The sequence below is a fragment of the Rattus norvegicus genome, chromosome 5 (assembly GCF_021556685.1).
Source record: "Rattus norvegicus strain SHRSP/BbbUtx chromosome 5, alternate assembly SHRSP_T2T, whole genome shotgun sequence".
NCBI lineage: Eukaryota > Metazoa > Chordata > Mammalia > Rodentia > Muridae > Rattus > Rattus norvegicus.
Genome location: NC_141538.1, coordinates 81,222,173 through 81,243,385, shown reverse-complemented (window position 1 = coordinate 81,243,385; position 21,213 = coordinate 81,222,173). Strand labels below are relative to the sequence as shown.

Genomic DNA, 21,213 nt, shown 5'->3' with positions numbered 1-21,213 from the left:
GGAGTGAACCATTCACATTTTGATCATCTGTCTTGAGTTTCATTTGTTCTAGGCATTTAGGGTAATTCAAGCATTTGGGCTAATAGCCACTTATCAGTGACTGCATACCATGTATGTCTTTCTGTGTTTGGGTTAGCTCACTCAGGATGATATTTTCCAGTTCCAGCCATTTGCCTATGAATTTCATAAAGTTGTTGTTTTTGACAGCTGAGTAATATTCCATTGTGTCGATGTACCACATTTTCTGTATCCATTCCTCTGTTGAAGGGCATCTGGGTTCTTTCCAGCTTCTGGCTATTATAAATAAGGCTGCAATGAACATAGTGGAGCACGTGTCTTTTTTATATGTTGGGGCATCTTTTGGGTATATGCCCAAGAGAGGTATAGCTGGACCCTCAGGCAGTTCAATGTCCAATTTTCTGAGGATCCTCCAGACTGATTTCCAGAATGGTTGTACCAGTTTGCAATCCCACCAACAATGGAGGAGTGTTCCTCTTTCTCCACATTCTCGCCAGCATCTGTTGTCCCCTGAGTTTTTGATCTTAGCCATTCTCACTGGTGTGAGGTGAAATCTCAGGGTTGTTTTGATTTGCATTTCCCTTATGACTAAAGATGTTGAACATTTCTTTAGGTGTTTCTCAGCCATTCGGCATTCCTCAGCTGTGAATTCTTTGTTTAGCTCTGAACCCCATTTTTTAATAGGGTTATTTGTTTCCCTGTGGTCTAACTTCTTGAGTTCTTTGTATATTTTGGATATAAGGCCTCTATCTGTTGTAAGATTGGTAAAGATCTTTTCCCAATCTGTTGGTTGCCGTTTTGTCCTAACCACAGTGTCCTTTGCCTTACAGAAGCTTTGCAGTTTTATGAGATCCCATTTGTCAATTCTTGATCTTAGAGCGTAAGCCATTGGTGTTTTGTTCAGGAAATTTTTTCCAGTGCCCATGTGTTCCAGATGCTTCCCTAGTTTTTCTTCTATTAGTTTGAGTGTGTCTGCTTTGATGTGGAGGTCCTTGATCCACTTGGACTTAAGCTTTGTACAGGGTGATAAGCATGGATCGATCTGCATTCTTCTACATGTTGCCCTCCAGTTGAACCAGCACCATTTGCTGAAAATGCTATCTTTTTTCCATTGGATGGTTTTGGCTCCTTTGTCAAAAATCAAGTGACCATAGGTGTGTGGGTTCATTTCTGGGTCTTCAATTCTATTCCATTGGTCTATCTCTCTGTCTCTGTACCAATACCATGCAGTTTTTATCACTATTGCTCTGTAATACTGCTTGAGTTCAGGGATAGTGATTCCCCCTGAAGTCCTTTCATTGTTGAGGATAGCTTTAGCTATCCTGGGTTTTTTGTTATTCCAGATGAATTTGCAAATTGTTCTGTCTAACTCTTTGAAGAATTGGATTGGTATTTTGATGGGGATTGCATTGAATCTGTAGATTGCTTTTGGTAAAATGGCCATTTTTACTATATTAATCCTGCCAATCCATGAGCATGGGAGATCTTTCCATCTTTTGAGGTCTTCTTCAATTTCCTTCTTCAGTGTCTTGAAGTTCTTATTGTACAGATCTTTTACTTGCTTTGTTAAAGTCACTCCGAGGTACTTTATATTATTTGGGTCTATTATGAAGGGTGTCGTTTCCCTAATTTCTTTCTCGGCTTGTTTCTCTTTTGTATAGAGGAAGGCAACTGATTTATTTGAGTTAATTTTATACCCAGCCACTTTGCTGAAGTTGTTTATCAGCTTTAGTAGTTCTCTGGTGGACCTTTTGGGATCACTTAAATATACTATCATATCATCTGCAAATAGTGATATTTTGACTTCTTCTTTTCCGATCTGTATCCCCTTGACATCCTCTTGTTGTCTGATTGCTCTGGCTAGAACTTCAAGACCTATATTGAATAAGTAGGGAGAGAGTGGGCAGCCTTGTCTAGTCCCAGATTTTAGTGGGATTGCTTCGAGTTTCTCTCCATTTAGTTTAATGTTAGCAACTGGTTTGCTGTATATGGCTTTTACCATGTTCAGGTATGGGCCTTGAATTCCTATTCTTTCCAGGACTTTTATCATGAAGGGGTGTTGAATTTTGTCAAATGCTTTCTCAGCAGCTAATGAAATGATCATGTGGTTTTGTTCTTTCAGTTTGTTTATATAATGGATCACGTTGATGGATTTCCATATATTAAACCATCCCTGCATGCCTGGGATCAAGCCTACTTGATCATGGTAGATGATTGTTTTGATGTGCTCTTGGATTCGGTTTGCCAGAATTTTATTGAGTATTTTTGCCTTGATATTCATAAGGGAAATTGGTCTGAAGTTCTCTTTCTTTGTTGTGTCTTTGTGTGGTTTAGGTATAAGTGTAATTGTGGCTTCATAGAAGGAATTCGGGAGTGATCCATCTGTTTCAATTTTGTGGAATAGTTTGGATAATATTGGTATGAGGTCTTCTATGAAGGTTTGATAGAATTCTGCACTAAACCCATCTGGACCTGGGCTCTTTTTGGTTGGGAGACCTTTAATGACTGCTTCTATTTCTTTAGGAGTTATGGGGTTAATTAACTGGTTTATCTGTTCCTGATTTAACTTCGGTACCTGATATTTGTCTAGGAAATTGTCCATTTCCTGTAGATTTTCAAGTTTTGTTCAATATAGGCTTTTATAGTAAGATCTGATGATTTTTTGAATTTCCTCTGAATCTCTAGTTATGTCTCCCTTTTCATTTCTGATTTTGTTTATTTGGACACACTCTCTGTGTCCTCTCGTTAGTCTGGCTAAGGGTTTATCTATCTTGTTGATTTTCTCAAAGAACCAACTTTTGGTTCTGTTGATTCTTTCTATGGTCCTTTTTGTTTCTACTTGGTTGATTTCAGCTCTGAGTTTGATTATTTCCTGCCTTCTACGCCTCCTGGGTGTATTTACTTCTTTTTGTTCTAGAGCTTTTAGGTGTGCTGTCAAGCTGCTGACATATGCTCTTTCCTGTTTCTTTCTGCAGGCACACAGCGCTATGAGTTTTCCTCTTAGCACAGCTTTCATTGTGTCCCATAAGTTTGGGTATGTTGTACCTTCATTTTCATTAAATTCTAAAAAGTTTTTAATTTCTTTCTTTATTTCTTCCTTGACCAGTTTATCATTGAGTAGAGCATTGTTCAATTTCCACGTATATGTGGGCATTCTTCCCTTATTGTTATTGAAGACCAGTTTTAGGCCGTGGTGGTCTGATAGCACGCATGGGATGATTTCTATCTTTCTGTACCTGTTGAGTCCAGTTTTTTGACCAACTATATGGTCAGTTTTGGAGAAAGTACCATGAGGAGCTGAGAAGAAGGTATATCCTTTTGCTTTAGGATAGAATGTTCTATAAATATCCGTTAAGTCCATTTGGCTCATGACTTCTCTTAGTCTGTCTACGTCTCTGTGTAATTTCTGTTTCCATGATCTGTCCATTGATGAGAGTGGGGTGTTGAAATCTCCCACTATTATTGTGTGAGGTGCAATGTGTGTTTTGAACTTTAGTAAGGTTTCTTTTACGTATGTAGGTGCCCTTGTATTTGGGGCATAGATATTTAGGATCGAGAGTTCATCTTGGTGGATTTTTCCTTTGATGAATATGAAGTGTCCTTCCTTATCTTTTTTGATGACTTTTAGTTGAAAATTGATTTTATTTGATATTAGAATGGCTACTCCAGCTTGCTTCTTCTGACCATTTGCTTGGAAAGTTGTTTTCCAGCCTTTCACTCTGAGGTAGTGTCTGTCTTTGTCTCTGAGGTGTGTTTCCTGTAGGCAGCAGAATGCAGGGTCCTCGTTGCATATCCAGTTTGTTAATCTATGTCTTTTTATTGGGGAGTTGAGGCCATTGATGTTGAGAGATATTAAGGAATAGTGATTATTGCTTCCTGTCATATTCATATTTGGATGTGAGGTTATGTTTGTGTGCTTTTCTTCTCTTTGTTTTGTTGCCAAGACGATTAGTTTCTTGCTTCTTCTAGGGTATAGCTTGCCTCCTTATGTTGGGCTTTACCCTTTATTATCCTTTGTAGTGCTGGATTTGTAGAAAGATATTGTGTAAATTTGGTTTTGTCATGGAATATCTTGGTTTCTCCATCTATGTTAATTGAGAGTTTTGTAGGATACAGTAACCAGGGCTGGCACTTGTGTTCTTTTAGGGTCTATATGACATCTGTCCACGATCTTCTGGCCTTCATAGTTTCTGGCGAGAAGTCTGGTGTGATTCTGATAAGTCTGCCTTTATATGTTACTTGACCTTTTTCCCTTACTGCTTTTAATATTCTTTCTTTATTTTTTGCGTTTGGTGTTTTGACTATTATGTGACGGGAGGTGTTTCTTTTCTGGGCCAATCTCTTTGGAGTTCTGTAGGCTTCTTGTATGCCTATGGGTATCTCTTTTTTTAGGTTAGGGAAGTTTTCTTCTATGATTTTGATGAAGATATTTACTGGTCCTTTGAGCTGGGAGTCTTCACTCTCTTCTATACCTATTATCCTTAGGTTTGATCTTCTCATTGAGTCCTTGATTTCCTGTATGTTTTGGACCAGTAGCTTTTTCTGCTTTACATTATCTTTCACAGTTGAGTCAATGATTTCTATGGAATCTTCTGCTCCTGAGATTCTCTCTTCCATCTCTTGTATTCTGTTGGTGAAGCTTGTATCTACAGCTCCTTGTCTCTTCTTTTGATTTTCTATATCCAGGGTTGTTTCCATGTGTTCTTTCTTGATTGCTTCTATTTCCATTTTTAATTCCTTCAATTGTTTGATTGTGTTTTCCTGGAATTCTTTCAGGGATTTTTGTGTCTCCTCTCTATGGGTTTCTACTTGTTTATTTATGTTTTCCTGGAATTGTGTCAGGCATTTTTGCGATTCCTCTCTGTAGGCTTCTACTTGTTCTCTAAGGGAGTTCTTCATGTCTTTCTTGAAGTCCTCCAGCATCATGATCAAATATGATTTTGAAACTAGATCTTGCTTTTCTGGTGTGTTTGGATATTCCATGTTTATTTTGGTGGGAGAATTGGGCTCCAATGATGCCATGTAGTCTTGGTTTCTGTTGCTTGGGTTCCTGCGCTTACCTCTTGCCATCAGAATATCTCTAGTGTTACTTTGTTCTGCTATTTCTGATAGTGGCTAGACTGTCCTATAAGCCTGTGTGTCAGGAGTGCTGTAGACCTGTTTTCCTGTTTTCTTTCAGCCAGTTATGGGGACAGAGTGTTCTGCTTTCGGGCGTGTAGTTTTTCCTCTCTACAGGTCTTCAGCTGTTCCTGTGGGCCTGTGTCTTGAGTTCACCAGGCAGGTCACTTGCAGGGGAAAAGTTGGTCCTACCTGAGGTTCCGAGGCTCAAGTGTGCTCGTGGGGTACTGCCTAAGTCCTCTCCGTGGCGGCAGCAACCGAGAAGATCTGCGCCGCTCTTTCCGGGAGCCTCCATGCACCAGGGTTCCAGATGGCGTTTGGTGTTTTCCTCTGGCATCTGGATGTGCGCAGAGTGCAGTCTCTTCTGGTTTCCCAGGCGTGTCTGCCTCTTTGTAGGTTTAGCTCTCCCTCCCACGCGATTTGGGTGCAGAGAACTGTTTATCCGGTCTGTTTCCTTCAGGTTCTGGCGGTGTCTCAGGCGAAGGGATCCTGCCACTCCTGGGCCCTCCCCTATGGGAACCCTGAGGCCTTATACAGTTTCCTCTTGGGCCAGGGATGTGGGCAGGGGTGGGCAGTGATGGTGGTCTCCTCCACTCTGCAGCCTCAGGAGTGCCCACCTGACCAGGCGGTGAGGTCTCTCTCCCACGGGGTTTGGGAGCAGAGAGCTGCTGCGGGCCGGGAACCGAGGGTGTGGGACTTCCGGTAAACACAGTAAGTGCCCGGTCCTAGAGGAATTTTGCCTCTGTGTGTCCTGAGTTCACCAGGCAGGTTTCTTGCAGGGGAAAAGTTGGTCTTACCTGAGGTTCCGAGGCTCAAGTGTCCTCGTGGGGTACTGCCTAAGTCCTCTCCGGGGCCGCAGCAACCGAGAAGATCTGCACCGCTCTTTCCCGGAGCCTCCGTGCACCAGGGTTCCAGATGGCGTTTGGTGTTTTCCTCTGGCGTCTGGATGTGCGCAGAGTGCAGTCTCTTCTGGTTTCCCAGGCGTGTCTGCCTCTCTGTAGGTTTAGCTCTCCCTCCCTCTAACATTGTTTTTATGAGGAATTTAAAATTGGTTGTAATTTAACAGGGAGGAATTAGCTAGATTGAATTGTACAGTCATAATCTCATTTGGTAACTAAGCTAAAATCATATCTTTGCTTTGATGTAGAACTTATTTGTTTAAAGTTTAAAAGTACAAGGTTTAGAGCCAGTCCTTCTATTGTTGTCATTACAAACTTCTGAGTTGATTACACCTGTGAGTTAAGATTCAAATAGCAAAGTCATGGCTCTGAGCTTTTGAGAGTGCTTTCAAGATAAAATTTAGGATATGGGGACAACAGTCCAGATTGTCTTATATAGATAGATGATTTTCAAAAACGTCAGAAATCCACAAAATTTGAGATTTAAAATTATTTATCTTTTGTTGAGACATATCTGCTCCTAACAGTTACCCTTTGGTGGATTTAATGAAGATTGTGAACATCTCTACCTCCAGGTGAGGCAGTACTTTGTGGCTAGGCAGCCACTAGACAAATCTGCATGTTTCATCTGCAGACTAATACTGTCCAGAAAAGGACAAATTATGCAGTATAGTTGACTGATAAACTCTGCCAAAACAGGGTGATCAGCCCTTCAAAATCTGCATTTCAAGAGTCTTTCAGTTGATTTTGGGCCAGAAGGCTGAAGTCTTGTTCTCACATGTTGCTAACAGGGGACTGTGCTAGTGGAGATTTGTCTCTACAACCTCTCAGTTCTGGAAGCTGTGTTAGGCTTCCTTTGTGTATAGATATTTGGTCATTCCCAGATTTCTGACGGGGTTGAAGATGTTAAATAGCCTATCAGGCTGTTTAACTCTAAATATACATATTTTGTTGGATAGTTATCAGGTAGTATACAAGCTAGGCAAGATATAGATTTTAAGCCTTTCTTAAGCTGGAATGGAATGGAATGTTCTGTTTAACTGATATAGTGATGGACTGGGTGTTGAGTATATCAAATGCTTTATAAATTGTAGAATGGTAATTGTACTCAATATATAACTGAAAAGGCTTTTTAACTGGACAAAAAGGGTGAAATGTTGGGTTTGCCCTGAAGTTACTGTATTTTGATGCTAATTCCACTGCCCCAAGCACAGCTGCCTAGTCAAGGACTCAGAACTCAGGTGACTTCAGCAGAACCACCTCTCCATTGAATTTGTAAAGTACTGGTGAGAGGCAGGTACAGGATAGAAGGAGGCCTGTCATTGGAGGAGAAGGAAGGATGGGCGGGAGAGAAGTTTGAAGGAAGAGGAGGAGACTGAGGGAGAGAGGAAGAGACAGGAGGGAGAGAGGGAGAGAAGCCGTGGCAGGACAAGATGACAGGTGATGTTAAGATTCTGCTCTGTGTATTTACAGGTTGTTATTAATGTTCTCAAGGGATGGATGGTACCGGACTTTGTATGTTTAAGTGGGCCATTATATCTTACCAATTGGGTCAAAGATTGTTGTATTGTGTGTTCCTTTATGTGAGGGTTTGAGTGTAAGAAAGTGTGCGGTCAGGATGTGTTTCCACCAAGATACCTAGCAGACATCTTGGGGCACTGCGGTGCAGACATAATGGGGTAAAAGATATCCATACTTTTTTATTTTTATATTTTTACAACAACATATTCATATACAAATATATCGGTATAAATTCATATATATGTACACAGAGGCATAAAAAGACAGACACACATACACACTCTTTGTCCACAGTGAGAACATACTTTATACACTGTTCAACAATCTGATTTCTGTACTTAAACGATATAACAAGTAGCATTCACTACAACACAATGCCAGCTGTTTTCCACATTTTTATTCAACTCTTATTAACAATATCTAGACAAAACCCTCAAAGTTTTCTATTGAAGTCTTTAATTCTAGCGCTTGGGAGGCAGAGACAGGCACATCTCTGGGAGTTCAAGGCCAGCCCGTTCTACATAAAAAGTTCAAGGTCAGCCTGGTCTACATAACAAGTTCCTGGCTAGCCAGGTCTATATGGTAAGATTCTGTCTGAAACAAAACAAAACAAAACAACTCCCCAAAGTTTTCTATTAATTCAGAAGCTAACAAAGACATTAACAAAGAAAGCTAGGCAATATCAGAGGGTACCCTCACCTGTATTTTACACAGGCCATAAGTATGCAGTAAGCATAAATGCAAATTAAATACTAATTGTGGTGGCTAAGCACACGCGTAAAAAGTTCATGAATTATTGTATTTTACTGTTTGTTGCTCTAATTAACATTTTCACAAATGAGCGTGTGTGTGTGTGTGTGTGTGTGTGTGTGTGTGTGTGTTAACACAAGTACCGTTTTTCAGGAGCACTGTACCCTGTCTTGAAAAGTTTTTCCCTCTGACTTATGGCTTGTAAATTAAGCAAGTCTGGTTGGCCAGGTAGTCTCAGGGATTCTCCTGTCTCAACTTTCCCAATTATGAGGTTGCAAGAACACAGCAGCACATCTAGATTTTGAAGTGGGTCGTAGGGATGGGATTCATATACCGCTTAACAAGCTTTTACTGATTACGCTATCTCCTCATCTCCTTGTTCACAATTTTAAGAGTGTCCTATTTTACTCTAAATATGGAGAAAATTTGTAACAAGTGTAAAAACACAGTATTTCCTGTAAAGGTTTAGGATGACGTTTAAACTTTATTACCATCTAATGATCTCATGTAAAGATTCATACTCTTAAAAAAAGACTCTACCATCATCAAACTGAGACCATCTTGAAGGTTAAACAATACCAAACCAGTCAGCTGTCAAAGTTCCCACATTAATCTTCCTCCTGAGATTGCTCGTCCATTTTTTGGACGTGCTCCACCAAAGCCCGAGCTAAGAGGCTGCCCATTGATGTCTTTTACCGAGCGGCACTCATTAGCCCAATGATTCCCCTTTTTGCACTTGGGGCACAGCCCTGGTTGCCTTGGGCATTGGCCACTTCCTGTACTAACTAGACTTCCCCTTTCTGGACATTGCCTTTTTAGGTGCCCCTGTTTACCACATTTAAAACACGCTCCCGAGCTTCCTCCTTTTCTCTGCGTCATCTGCATAACAGCAGCCGCAAGTCCAGCATTAGTCAAAGGTCCCCCTATTTCTCTATAGACCTTCATCCAAGCTTCAAGTCCCTTGTTCTTGTAAGGAGTGATAGTGGCTCGGCATTCCCTTGTGCACTGCTCATAAGCCAACTGTTTAATCAAGGGCATAGCAGTATCAGGGTCTCCAAAGACTTTCCCCGCTGCTTCTACTAATCAGGCTACAAAGTCACAGAATGGCTCCATAGGTCCTTGAAGGATCTTGGTGAGGTTTCCACTCACTTCTCCCTTATTAGTTAAGGATTTCCATGCCTTTGTTGCAACTTCATTAATCTGCTGGTAAGCCTGTCCTGGATATCCTGTCTGAGCATTGGCAAAGCATCCCTGACCCAGCAGCATATCCCTATCCCAGGCAGCCTGGCCGCCCCCCGCTGCCAAATTAGTGGCAGCCTGTTCATTGGCAAACTCAATAAGAAAAGCTTTCCAGTCCAAATACTGTCCTGGACTAAGACAGGCCCGAGCAAGGTTAGTCCAATCACCAGGAGTCATGAAAAATCTGTGTAAGGCCTCAACCTGAGCTACGGCAAATGAGGCCGTAATGCCATATATCCTGACTGACTCCAACAGGGACTTGATCACCTTAAAGTCTAAAGTCTCGTGATACCTTTGTTGATTAGCATCCACATAAACAGGATAGGCCAGATGTAGTTCTGTGTGGACTGCCTTCCACACTTCTGGGCAGAATGTACTACCCGAAACTCTACTTCCTCCCTCTACAACATTGCAGGGAGGAGGAACTGAGGGGAACAGCCCAGGAGGTTCCTCCACCATTTTAGGCTTTTTCCTTTTCTTCTTCTGTCTATTCCTTAGAGACTGTTTCCGCATTTGATCTATCAACTCTTGTAACTCTTCTTCTGAATCTGTTTCATCTGTTTCCTCCTCTGTATCTGTCTTTTCTGAGTCTGACTCCTTTGCGCTTCCCTGCTTTTCTGACCTCTCCTCTTGAAGCATTTCTAGGGCAGCTTGCCCCTTCTCTATAGCTGCCTGACAACATTTCTGATCCTCAAGGCAGCTACGCACTAAGCACCATACTGTAGGGACCCAGGTCTTAGAGTCCCCTGTTCCCGGGCAAAATCAAGGTCTTTCCCTAACTTGTCCCAGCTCGCCACCATGAGATTACCAGAGGCTGCCAACAAGGGTGCAATGGCATCGCATTCGCTCAAAAATCTCTCTATGGTGGTTCTTTTTATTTTTATTTTCTTTCGCTCAAACAGCTCTTGAAGAGCCAGAAAAATTGGATGAGACTGTGAGGTCCCTATGACAAAAACTTTCTATGCTGCTACGGCTAAATTCACCGCGCGTCTTGCTACTTTCGGTTCGCTGCTACCACGAACTTTACTTTCGGTTCGCTGCTACTGCGAACTTTACTTTAGGTTCGCTGTTACTGTGAACTTTACTTGCTCACTACCCTGAGACTTTATAGCCGCTTATTTCCCGCGGTCCTTATTGTCCCACCTTACCTTGGGAACTTTCCAGCGCTGCCCTGACTGCAAGAAGTTCTGATCTCGGAGAGAGTTGAGTCCCTTTATGCTGGATTCGAGGATTCCCCATACGGGCCACCACTTGCCGCGCCCAACCTCGACCAGCAAGGAAGACATGACCACAGGAGATCTTCTTCAAGCAGTTTTACTCAGGAACCTTGATACAACATTCTGACTCTCTCTCTCTTCTGGCTCTCTCTCCCCGGTGAATGCCCTGCACTATACTTAAATATCTAGGACTGGCCACTCCTAGCAAGCCACATGGGTCATGTAGATAGGCTGTCACTATGTGGAAGCTAGCAGGCTAGCCAGACATAGCCAAATAAGGACTTGTTTACTGCAAGGAACGCTCACCATTGGGAGAGTCGAAGGCGGAAACCAGCGCCGTCTTTGAGGCGCGGCACGTCGCAGCTCTCTAGAGTTCAGGACATGCCAGGGGTCGGGGGAGGTTTGGTCATTAGAGGCCCAATGGATAAAGACAAAAGTTTGCCCAGCATCCCATATGATCCTCTGGCCCCTAGATCGAGAGATTAAATTTAGTTCAAGCTCAGGATCCTGAATCAAGTTTTTGCTGTGGTTTGCTACAATATGGCAAAACGCTGTTGAGAGAGCCAACCAATATTGCTGAAATCTCTCTGTGTCTCTCTGTCTCCCCCACCCCTGCCACGGTCCACATCATTCTCTGACGAAAGCCTCCTCAGTGGCTTCAGCCGCATCCATGCACCACCGTGCCTGGCTTTTCACTTTTAGTCTGGGCAAAAATTTAAGAGACAAAAAGAATTAAAAAAAAAAAAACCAAAACAAATTGTTCACAGGCTAAGGTATCCTTGAGAATACTAACAAAATTAGGTAACAGTTCCAGTCCTGGACTCTGTGGAAGATAGAAAATGGCCTGATAATGGTGCCATAAGCCAGGGGACTGCAACCCAGAGAAAGGTCCAGACAAACTCGCTAGTCCCAGGTCAACATGGAAGCTGGAGTTCACCCTAAAGCCTTCCCCCTTCGGTAACAAACACTTTGTGGAAATGAGATGTGAAATAGTAGAAACATTCAAAGCCAAGGAAGAAATTCTAAACACCAGAGACAGAGCCAATCTCTTTGTAAAGAAGAAGAGAGGGAAGAGGTGAGGGTTGATACGGTCGAACTGTCCAATTCTCTGTGAACTGAATAAGAATGATAGGAGTCAGTAACGTTCATGGATATGTCTGTGGCTTTTCCTCAGAAGGAATGGGAGCAGCTGGAACCTGGGCAGAGAAACGTGTACAAGGATACAAAGCTAGAAAACTGCAGCAATCCAGACTCGATGGGTAAGGACAGTTCCCCAACACCCAGAACATGTTCCCTGTGGTCCCTCCTTCCTCAAGTCCTTCATGTTTCCCCTTGATGTTTTCTTGTTTTGTTTTGTTTTATTTTGGTAGTGGTGGTGGTGGTAGTGGTTGGTCAGGGAGTTTTGAGACCTTTTTTAATACTGTTAAGGTTTTGAATCTCAGCCCATGCCTGGACAGAAAATACTAAGACACCATGGTTTCACATGGTGAGGTTTAATGAGAGAAGAGTAGAAGAGAGGAAAGGTGGCCCAGTCATGGGTACATGGGGGCGGTGGGGCAAGAACAGAGAAGAACGAAGAGCAAGAGGGAAAGAAAAGTAAGAGGGAATAAGAGGAGGGGGGGGGAGAAGCTTTTTATAGAGTGTCAGGTACTATATATGGCTGTTGCTAGGCAACTGTGAGGCAGAGCATACCTGGCTGCTGCCAAGTAGCTGTGGGGGTGGAGCTTAGACAGAATGACAAGTGCTAGGAATGATGCTTGTGCCATTGCCTCCAAAAAGGAAGGTATACTTAAAAGGGAGGTTCATGGGCATCCTTATTTTGAAACATCAGAAGCCATATATGTTCACTAGCCTTGAAAGACCCTGAAGTAAAAAATTTGGGGCTTGATTTCTGAATGGTTGGTCCAACCCTCAGTGTCTACCATTTCTTATGAGTAGGAAATCAAGATCCCAGACAAGGCCTAGTCTCTAAGTTGGATGGAGAAGAAGAGTGGTGGTCTTCAGGAAGGGTGAATAAGAACAGCCCAAGTAGTCTGCACAGACTCAAGAAAACGGGAACCAGTGCAAGTAAGTCTTTGGTTCCTTGATGGTAAGCTTGGGATTCTTCAAAGTGTAATTTGAAAACTTTCATTAGGGGTGGGGATACAGCTCAGAATAGAGAGTGATTTCACACAATGACCTAGATTTATTCCCCAATATGGAAAAAAAATTTTTTCTTAAAAATTCCGGGTTTTTGTCTCTTAACCAGGAACTAGTAGAAAAAACACCAGAATCTCTCAGGAGAAAAGGAATTCACAGTTCAGATGTTTTCTTACCCTGGAGATTCTAATTATCACCTTCTCCTGTAAACCTGTCCACATGAGCAGCTCACAACAAGCTTGTATTTCATGGAGAAGAAAAGAATGGGTGAATGGGAACCACTTAATTACTCCTTAAATCACTGCTTGAATGTGGTAGTTACCCACTGTAGCTCACTTTCAAATGGTCAGAGCGAGCCGCCTGGCTCAGGGGTAGGCATGCATAATCTCTTTATAGAGGAGGTGCAGCAATTCCAAATGCCATGCTACAGGGTAGCCCAAGAGGCATGGTCTTCCATAAGGAATAAGAGTATAGTCAGTCACCATTCTGACAGTGGTATGGAGAGAGCTGAAATCCGGGGCTCAGTAGCCTGAAATCACCTCCCTCACCTAGCCCCTTCCCTACTGTATACTTATTGCTTAGCCTCCGGAACACTCTTCAACGTTCAAACTCGTTCCTCTTCATCATATTTAAAAAAGAATCCTCAATTTTCCCTGTCCTCTTCCTGCACGCCAGTTCCCTAATTGTCATATTTTCTCATAGTAAGTTTAGACATTCTTAGATCAGTCTCTTTTCTGCATCTCTGGAGATGGTGGACACTCCTAATAATTTTGTTAACTTCCATGAACTACAAGACTCCTCATACTCCTGCTCTGTAAGTGTCCATCTCTCCTTAATCCCTGGGATGATTTGAATGAGATATACCCCCATAGTCTCAGGCATTTGAGACATCACCCAGTTGGTGGGTGTTTCCATTAGGCCTGGCCCAACTGTGTGTGTGCCACACACAGAGGTATGGCCTGTTTCCTACTTACAGGTCAAGATGTGACTTTCAGCTTCCTGCTCTGTGATGGTCCCTTGCTGCCCTGCCTCCCTGTCATGACTGTAGAGAGAGACGTATCTCTCTGAAACCATCTGCCCCCTGTTGTCATGGTAATGGCGTTTTATCACAGCAATATGAAAGTAACTTATCCAATCACTCTCTAGTCAACCTTCTTGCCCTCTAGTGCCCTTGTTAATGGCTGTCAACCTTAAGTTCTTGCTGTGTCTTTAAATGGATGAGTTACCAGCTCCCTTACTTTGCTGATGGTCCCTTAAAGTCATGTGTCCTGGTGTTCTAGTCTCTATTGCATCTTTCCAAAAGATCTCCCAGTATGCAAATACAAGCTAATTTTTCTAGACTGGCAGCTTCTAGGTGGACATCTCCGACGTCTTTGTCGTACCTTCTTATTGGAGTGGCTTGTAGGAAATTCAGCTATGGAAAGTCTCATTCTTATTAGTCAGAGGCTCCCTTAACGCTCCCTGCTTTTGACCTGTGTTCCATGATCCTCTTGTCAAGTCCCATTTGTTGGTTTTTCTTAGTTGTCACTGACACTACATGAATGCGGCTTGTCTTATCTCTAAGTCTAGTACTTAGGAGGGTTTAACGAGTCCATGTTCCCTGATTCGCAGTACAGATGTGTCACTCATAAGCATTACCTGCATTTGCAGGTCCCAGTGAGCCCATGCTTCAGTTTCTGAAGTGACATTTCGATTCTCTTAAAATTCAGGTTCCAGTTGCGGTATCAAATTAAGAAAATTATTTTCCTGAGAAGGGGGATACACACACCTCTGATCTTGGCACTTAGGAGTCATAGGCAGACAGATCTATGTGAGTTTGAGGCCAGCCTGGTCTACAGGTGAGTTCCAGGACAGCCAGGGCTAAAGAAAGAAACCCTGCCTTGAAAAACAAGAAAAAAACAAGAAAGGAAGAGAAAATTATTTCAACCTTCATCAATTATTAGTGCCCTGGTATGATCTTGTCACGTAGTAGGACTGTGATTCATAACCTTCATAGTGAAGTTGTCTTTTCATACTTTCTGTCTTTTGGGGGAGTGGATACCCATTGTGACAGCTCCATCCATCCCTGTAGGAAGTTGGTTATGGGGCTAGAGAGATGGCTCAGTTTGTAAAGTACTGGCCTCATGAGCATGACCCTGAGTTCAGCTCTTCAACCTCCATGTAAGAAGCTGTGCCTGGAGGTGCACACCTGTAATCTGGCACCAAGGTGGTGGAGACTGGAGCTGGGACTTTTTGGCCAGCGTGTCTAGCGAACTGGTGAGCTGTTTGGTGAGAAACCTTGTTGCAAACCTAAGATGAAGAAAACAGTCCAGGAATGGCTTGATGACAAACTGGCATGCACATGCATGGGCATGTGGATATGTGCACACATCCGAGTGAACATGTATACACACGGGCAAAGATTGTTTTAATCTTACATGTCAAGAGAACAGATGTAAGTCTTGATCACTTCCTTTTAAGAAGGAAATTTGTCCCCACACCCACAGATCCCGGCCCGCAGCAGCTCTCTGCTCCCAGACACCATGGGAGAGACCCAACCGCCTGGTCAGGTGGGCACTCCTGAGGCTGCAGAGCGGAAAAGACCACCAACACTGCCCACCCCTGCCCACATCCCTGGCCCAAGAGGAAACTGTATAAGGCCTCTGGGCTCCCGTGGGGGAGGGCCCCAGGAGCGGCAGGACCCTTGCCTGAGACACCGCCGGAACCTGAAGGAAACAGACCGGATAAACAGTTCTCTGCACCCAAATCCCATGGGAGGGAGAGGTAAACCTTCAGAGGGGCAGACAAGCCTGGGAAACCAGAAGAGACTGCTCTCTGTACATACATCTCGGACGCCAGAGGAAAACACCAAAGGCCATCTGGAACCGTGGTGCACTGAAGCTCCCGGAAGGGGCGGCACAGGTCTTCCTGGTTGCTGCCGCCGCAGAGAGCCCGTGGGCAGTACCCCACGAGCAAACTTGAGCCTCGGGACCACAGGTAAGACCAACTTGTCTGTTGCAAGAAGGCTGCCTGGTGAAATCGGGACACACAGAGGCAGAATTCCCCTAGGACCAGGCACGTCCTGTGTTTACCGGAAGTCCCACACCCTTGGATCCCAGCCCGCAGCAGCTCTCTGCTCCCAGACCCCGTGGGAAAGAGACCTCACCGCCTGGTCAGGTGGGCACTCCTGAGGCTGCATAAGCTCCCGGAAGAGGCGGCACAGGACTTCCTGGTTGCTGCTGCCGCAAAGAGCCCGTGGGCAGCACCCCGCGAGCGAACTTGAGCCTCGGGACCACAGGTAAGACCAACTTTTCTGCTACAAGAAAGCTGCATGGTGAACTCAAGACACAGGCCCACAGGAACAGCTGAAGCCCTGTAGAGAGGAAAAACTACACGCCCAAAAGCAGAACACTCTGTCCCCATAACTGACTGAAAGAGAGGAAAACAGGTCTACAGCACTCCTGACACACAGGCTTATAGGACAGTCTAGCTACTGTCAGAAATAGCAGAACAAAGTAACACTAGAGATAATCTGATGGCGAGAGGCAAGCGCGGGAACACAAGCAACAGAAACCAAGACTACATGGCATCATCGGAGCCCAATTCTCCCACCAAAACAAACATGGAATATCCAAACACACCAGAAAAGCAAGATCTAGTTTCAAAATCATATTTGATCATGATGCTTGAGGACTTCAAGAAAGACGTGAAGAACTCCCTTAGGGAAACACAGGAAAACATTAGTAAACAAGTAGAAGCCTACAGAAAGGAATCGCAAAAATCCCTGAAAGAATTCCAGGAAAACACAATCAAACAATCGAAGGAATTAAAAATGGAAATAGAAGCAATCAAGAAGAACACATGGAAACAACCCTGGATATAGAAAACCAAAAGAAGAGACAAGGAGCTGTAGATACAAGCTTCACCAACAGAATACAAGAGATGGAAGAGAGAATCTCAGGAGCAGAAGATTCCATAGAAATCATTGACTCAACTGTGAAAGATAATGTAAAGCAGAAAAAGCTACTGGTCCAAAACATACAGGAAATCCAGGACTCAATGAGAAGATCAAACCTAAGTATAATAGGTATAGAAGAGAGTGAAGACTCCCAGCTCAAAGGACCAGTAAATATCTTCAACAAAATCATAGAAGAAAACTTCCCTAACCTAAAAAAAGAGATACCCATAGACATACAAGAAGCCTACAGAACTCCAAATAGATTGGACCAGAAAAGAAACCTCCCGTCACATAATTGTCAAAACACCAAACGCACAAAATAAAGAAAGAATATTAAAAGCAGTAAGGGAAAAAGGTCAAGTAACATATAAAGGCAGACCTATCAGAATCACACCAGACTTCTCGCCAGAAACTATGAAGGCCAGAAGATTCTGGACTGATGTCATACAGACCCTAAGAGAACACAAATGCCAGACCAGGTTACTGTATCCTGCAAAACTCTCAATTAACATAGATGGAGAAACCAAGATATTCCATGACAAAACCAAATTTACACAATATCTTTCTACAAATCCAGCACTACAAAGGGTAATAAATGGTAAAGCCCAACATAAGGAGGCAAGCTATACCCTAGAAGAAGCAAGAAACTAATCATCTTGGCAACAAAACAAAGAGAAGAAAAGCACACAAGCATAACCTCACATCCAAATATGAATATAACGGGAAGCAATAATCACTATTCCTTAATATCTCTCAACATCAATGGCCTCAACTCCCCAATAAAAAGACATAGATTAACAAACTGGATACGCAACGAGGACCCTGCATTCTGCTGCCTACAGGAAACACACCTCAGAGACAAAGACAGACACTACCTCAGAGTGAAAGGCTGGAAAACAACTTTCCAAGCAAATGGTCAGAAGAAGCAAGCTGGAGTAGCCATTCTAATATCAAATAAAATCAATTTTCAACTAAAAGTCGTCAAAAAAGATAAGGAAGGACACTTCATATTCATCAAAGGAAAAATCCACCAAGATGAACTCTCAATCCTAAATATCTATGCCCCAAATACAAGGGCACCTACATACGTAAAAGAAACCTTAGTAAAGCTCAACACACATTGCACCTCACACAATAATAGTGGGAGATTTCAACACCCCACTCTCATCAATGGACAGATCATGGAAACAGAAATTACACAGAGACGTAGACAGACTAAGAGAAGTCATGAGCCAAATGGACCTAACGGATATTTATAGAACATTCTATCCTAAAGCAAAAGGATATACCTTCTTCTCAGCTCCTCATGGTACTTTCTCCAAAACTGACCATATAGTTGGTCAAAAAACGGGCCTCAACAGGTACAGAAAGATAGAAATAATCCCATGCGTGCTATCGGACCACCACGGCCTAAAACTGGTCTTCAATAACAATAAGGGAAGAATGCCCACATATACGTGGAAATTGAACAATGCTCTACTCAATGATAAACTGGTCAAGGAAGAAATAAAGAAAGAAGTTAAAAACTTTTTAGAATTTAATGAAAATGAAGGTACAACATACCCAAACTTATGGGACACAATGAAAGCTGTGCTAAGAGGAAAACTCATAGCGCTGAGTGCCTGCAGAAAGAAACAGGAAAGAGCATATGTCAGCAGCTTGACAGCACACCTAAAAGCTCTAGAACAAAAAGAAGTAAATACACCCAGGAGGCGTAGAAGGCAGGAAATAATCAAACTCAGAGCTGAAATCAACCAAGTAGAAACAAAAAGGACCATAGAAAGAATCAACAGAACCAAAAGTTGGTTCTTTGAGAAAATCAACAAGATAGATAAACCCTTAGCCAGACTAACGAGAGGACCCCGAGAGTGCGTCCAAATTAACAAAATCAGAAACGAAAAGGGAGACATAACTACAGATTCAGAGGAAATTCAAAATATCATCAGATCTTACTATAAAAACCTATATTCAACAACATTTCAAAATCTTCAGGAAATGGACAATTTCCTAGACAGATACCAGGTATCGAAGTTAAATCAGGAACAGATAAACCAGTTAAACAACCCCATAACTCCTAAGGAAATAGAAGCAGTCATTAAAGGTCTCCCAACCAAAAAGAGCCCAGGTCCAGACGGGTTTAGTGCAGAATTCTATCAAACCTTCCTAGAAGACCTCATACCAATATTATCCAAACTATTCCACAAAATTGAAACAGATGGATCACTACCGAATACCTTCTACGAAGCCACAATTACTCTTATACCTAAACCACACAACGACACAACAAAGAAAGAGAACTTCAGACCAATTTCCCTTATGAATATCGACGCAAAAATACTTAACAAAATTCTGGGAAACCGATTTCAAGAGCACATCAAAACATTCATCCACCATGATCAAGTAGGCTTCATCCCAGGCATGCAGGGATGGTTTAATATATGGAAAACCATCAACGTGATCCATTATATAAACAAACTGAAAGAACAGAACCACATGATCATTTCATTAGATGCTGAGAAAGCATTTGACAAAATTCAACACCCCTTCATGATAAAAGTCCTGGAAAGAATAGGAATTCAAGGCCCATAACTAAACATAGTAAAAGCCATATACAGCAAACCAGTTGCTAACATTAAACTAAATGGAGAGAAACTTGAAGCAATCCCACTAAAATCAGGGACTAGACAAGGCTGCCCACTCTCTCCCTACTTATTCAATATAGTTCTTGAAGTTCTAGCCAGAGCAATCAGACAACAAAAGGAGATCAACGGGATAGAGATCGGAAAAGAAGAGGTCAAAATATCACTATTTGCAGATGATATGATAGTATATTTAAGTGATCCCAAAAGTTCCACCAGAGAACTACTAAAGCTGATAAACAACTTCAGGAAAGTGGCTGGGTATAAAATTAACTCAAATAAATCAGTTGCCTTCCTCTATACAAAAGAGAAACAAGCCGAGAAAGAAATTAGGGAAATGACACCCTTCATAATAGACCCAAATAATATAAAGTACCTCGGTGTGACTTTAACCTAGCAAGTAAAAGATCTGTACAATAAGAACTTCAAGACACTGAGGAAAGAAATTGAAGAAGACCTCAGAAGATGGAAAGATCTCCCATGCTCATGGATTGGCAGGATTAATATAGTAAAAATGGCCATTTTACCAAAAGCAATCTACAGATTCAATGCAATCCCCATCAAAATACCAATCCAATTCTTCAAAGAGTTAGACAGAACAATTTGCAAATTCATCTGCAATAACAAAAAACCCAGGATAGCTAAAACTATCCTCAACAATAAAAGGACTTCAGGGGGAATCCCTATCCCTGAACTCAAGCAGTATTACAGAGCAATAGTGATAAAAACTGCATGGTATTGGTACAGAGATAGACAGATAGAACAATGGAATAGAATTGAAGACCCAGAAATGAACCCACACACCTATGGTCACTTGATTTTTGACAAAGGAGCCAAAACCATCCAATGGAAAAAAGATAGCATTTTCAGCAAATGGTGCTGGTTCAACTGGAGGTCAACATGTAGAAGAATGCAGATCGAACCATGCTTATCACCCTGTACAAAGCTTAAGTCCAAGTGGATCAAGGACCTCCACATCAAACCAGACACACTCAAACTAATAGAAGAAAAACTAGGGAAGCATCTGGAACACATGGGCACTGGAAAAAATTTCCTGAACAAAACACCCATGGCTTATGCTCTAAGATCAAGAATCGACAAATGGGATCTCATAAAACTGCAAAGCTTCTGTAAGGCAAAGGACACTGTGGTTAGGACAAAACGGCAACCAACAGATTGGGAAAAGATCTTTACCAATCCTACAACAGATAGAGGCCTTATATCCAAAATATACAAAGAACTCAAGAAGTTAGACCGCAGGGAAACAAATAACCCTATTAATAAATGGGGTTCAGAGCTAAACAAAGAATTCACAGCTGAGGCATGCCGAATGGCTGAGAAACACCTAAAGAAATGTTCAACATCTTTAGTCATAAAGGAAATGCAAATCAAAACAACCCTGAGATTTCACCTCACACCAGTGAGAATGGCTAAGATCAAAACTCAGGTGACAGCAGATGCTGGCGAGGATGTGGAGAAAGAGGAACTCTCCTTCATTGTTGGTGGGAATGCAGACTGGTACAACCATTCTGGAAATCAGTCTGGAGGTTCCTCAGAAAATTGGACATTGAACTGCCTGAGGATCCAGCTATACCTCTCTTGGGCATATACCCAAAAGATGCCTCAACATATAAAAGAGACACGTGCTCCACTATGTTCATTGCAGCCTTAGGTATAATAGCCAGAAACTGGAAAGAACCCAGATGCCCTTCAACAGAGGAATGGATACAGAAAAT

At 42.5% G+C, this 21,213-nt stretch overlaps 2 protein-coding genes across 6 annotated transcripts in view; both read left to right on the top strand.

The window, feature by feature from the left end:
• Positions 1-21,213, top strand: part of Zfp37 (zinc finger protein 37) — a 119,149-nt gene that overhangs the window by 94,756 nt on the left and 3,180 nt on the right. The window lies entirely within an intron of this gene.
• LOC148005838 (uncharacterized) overlaps positions 11,910-21,213 on the top strand; it is a 43,968-nt gene continuing 34,664 nt past the window's right edge. The window contains 2 exon segments of the mRNA XM_087551802.1: positions 11,910-12,021; positions 12,701-12,829. Of these exon segments, the coding sequence (XP_087407928.1) occupies positions 11,910-12,021; positions 12,701-12,829 (241 nt within the window).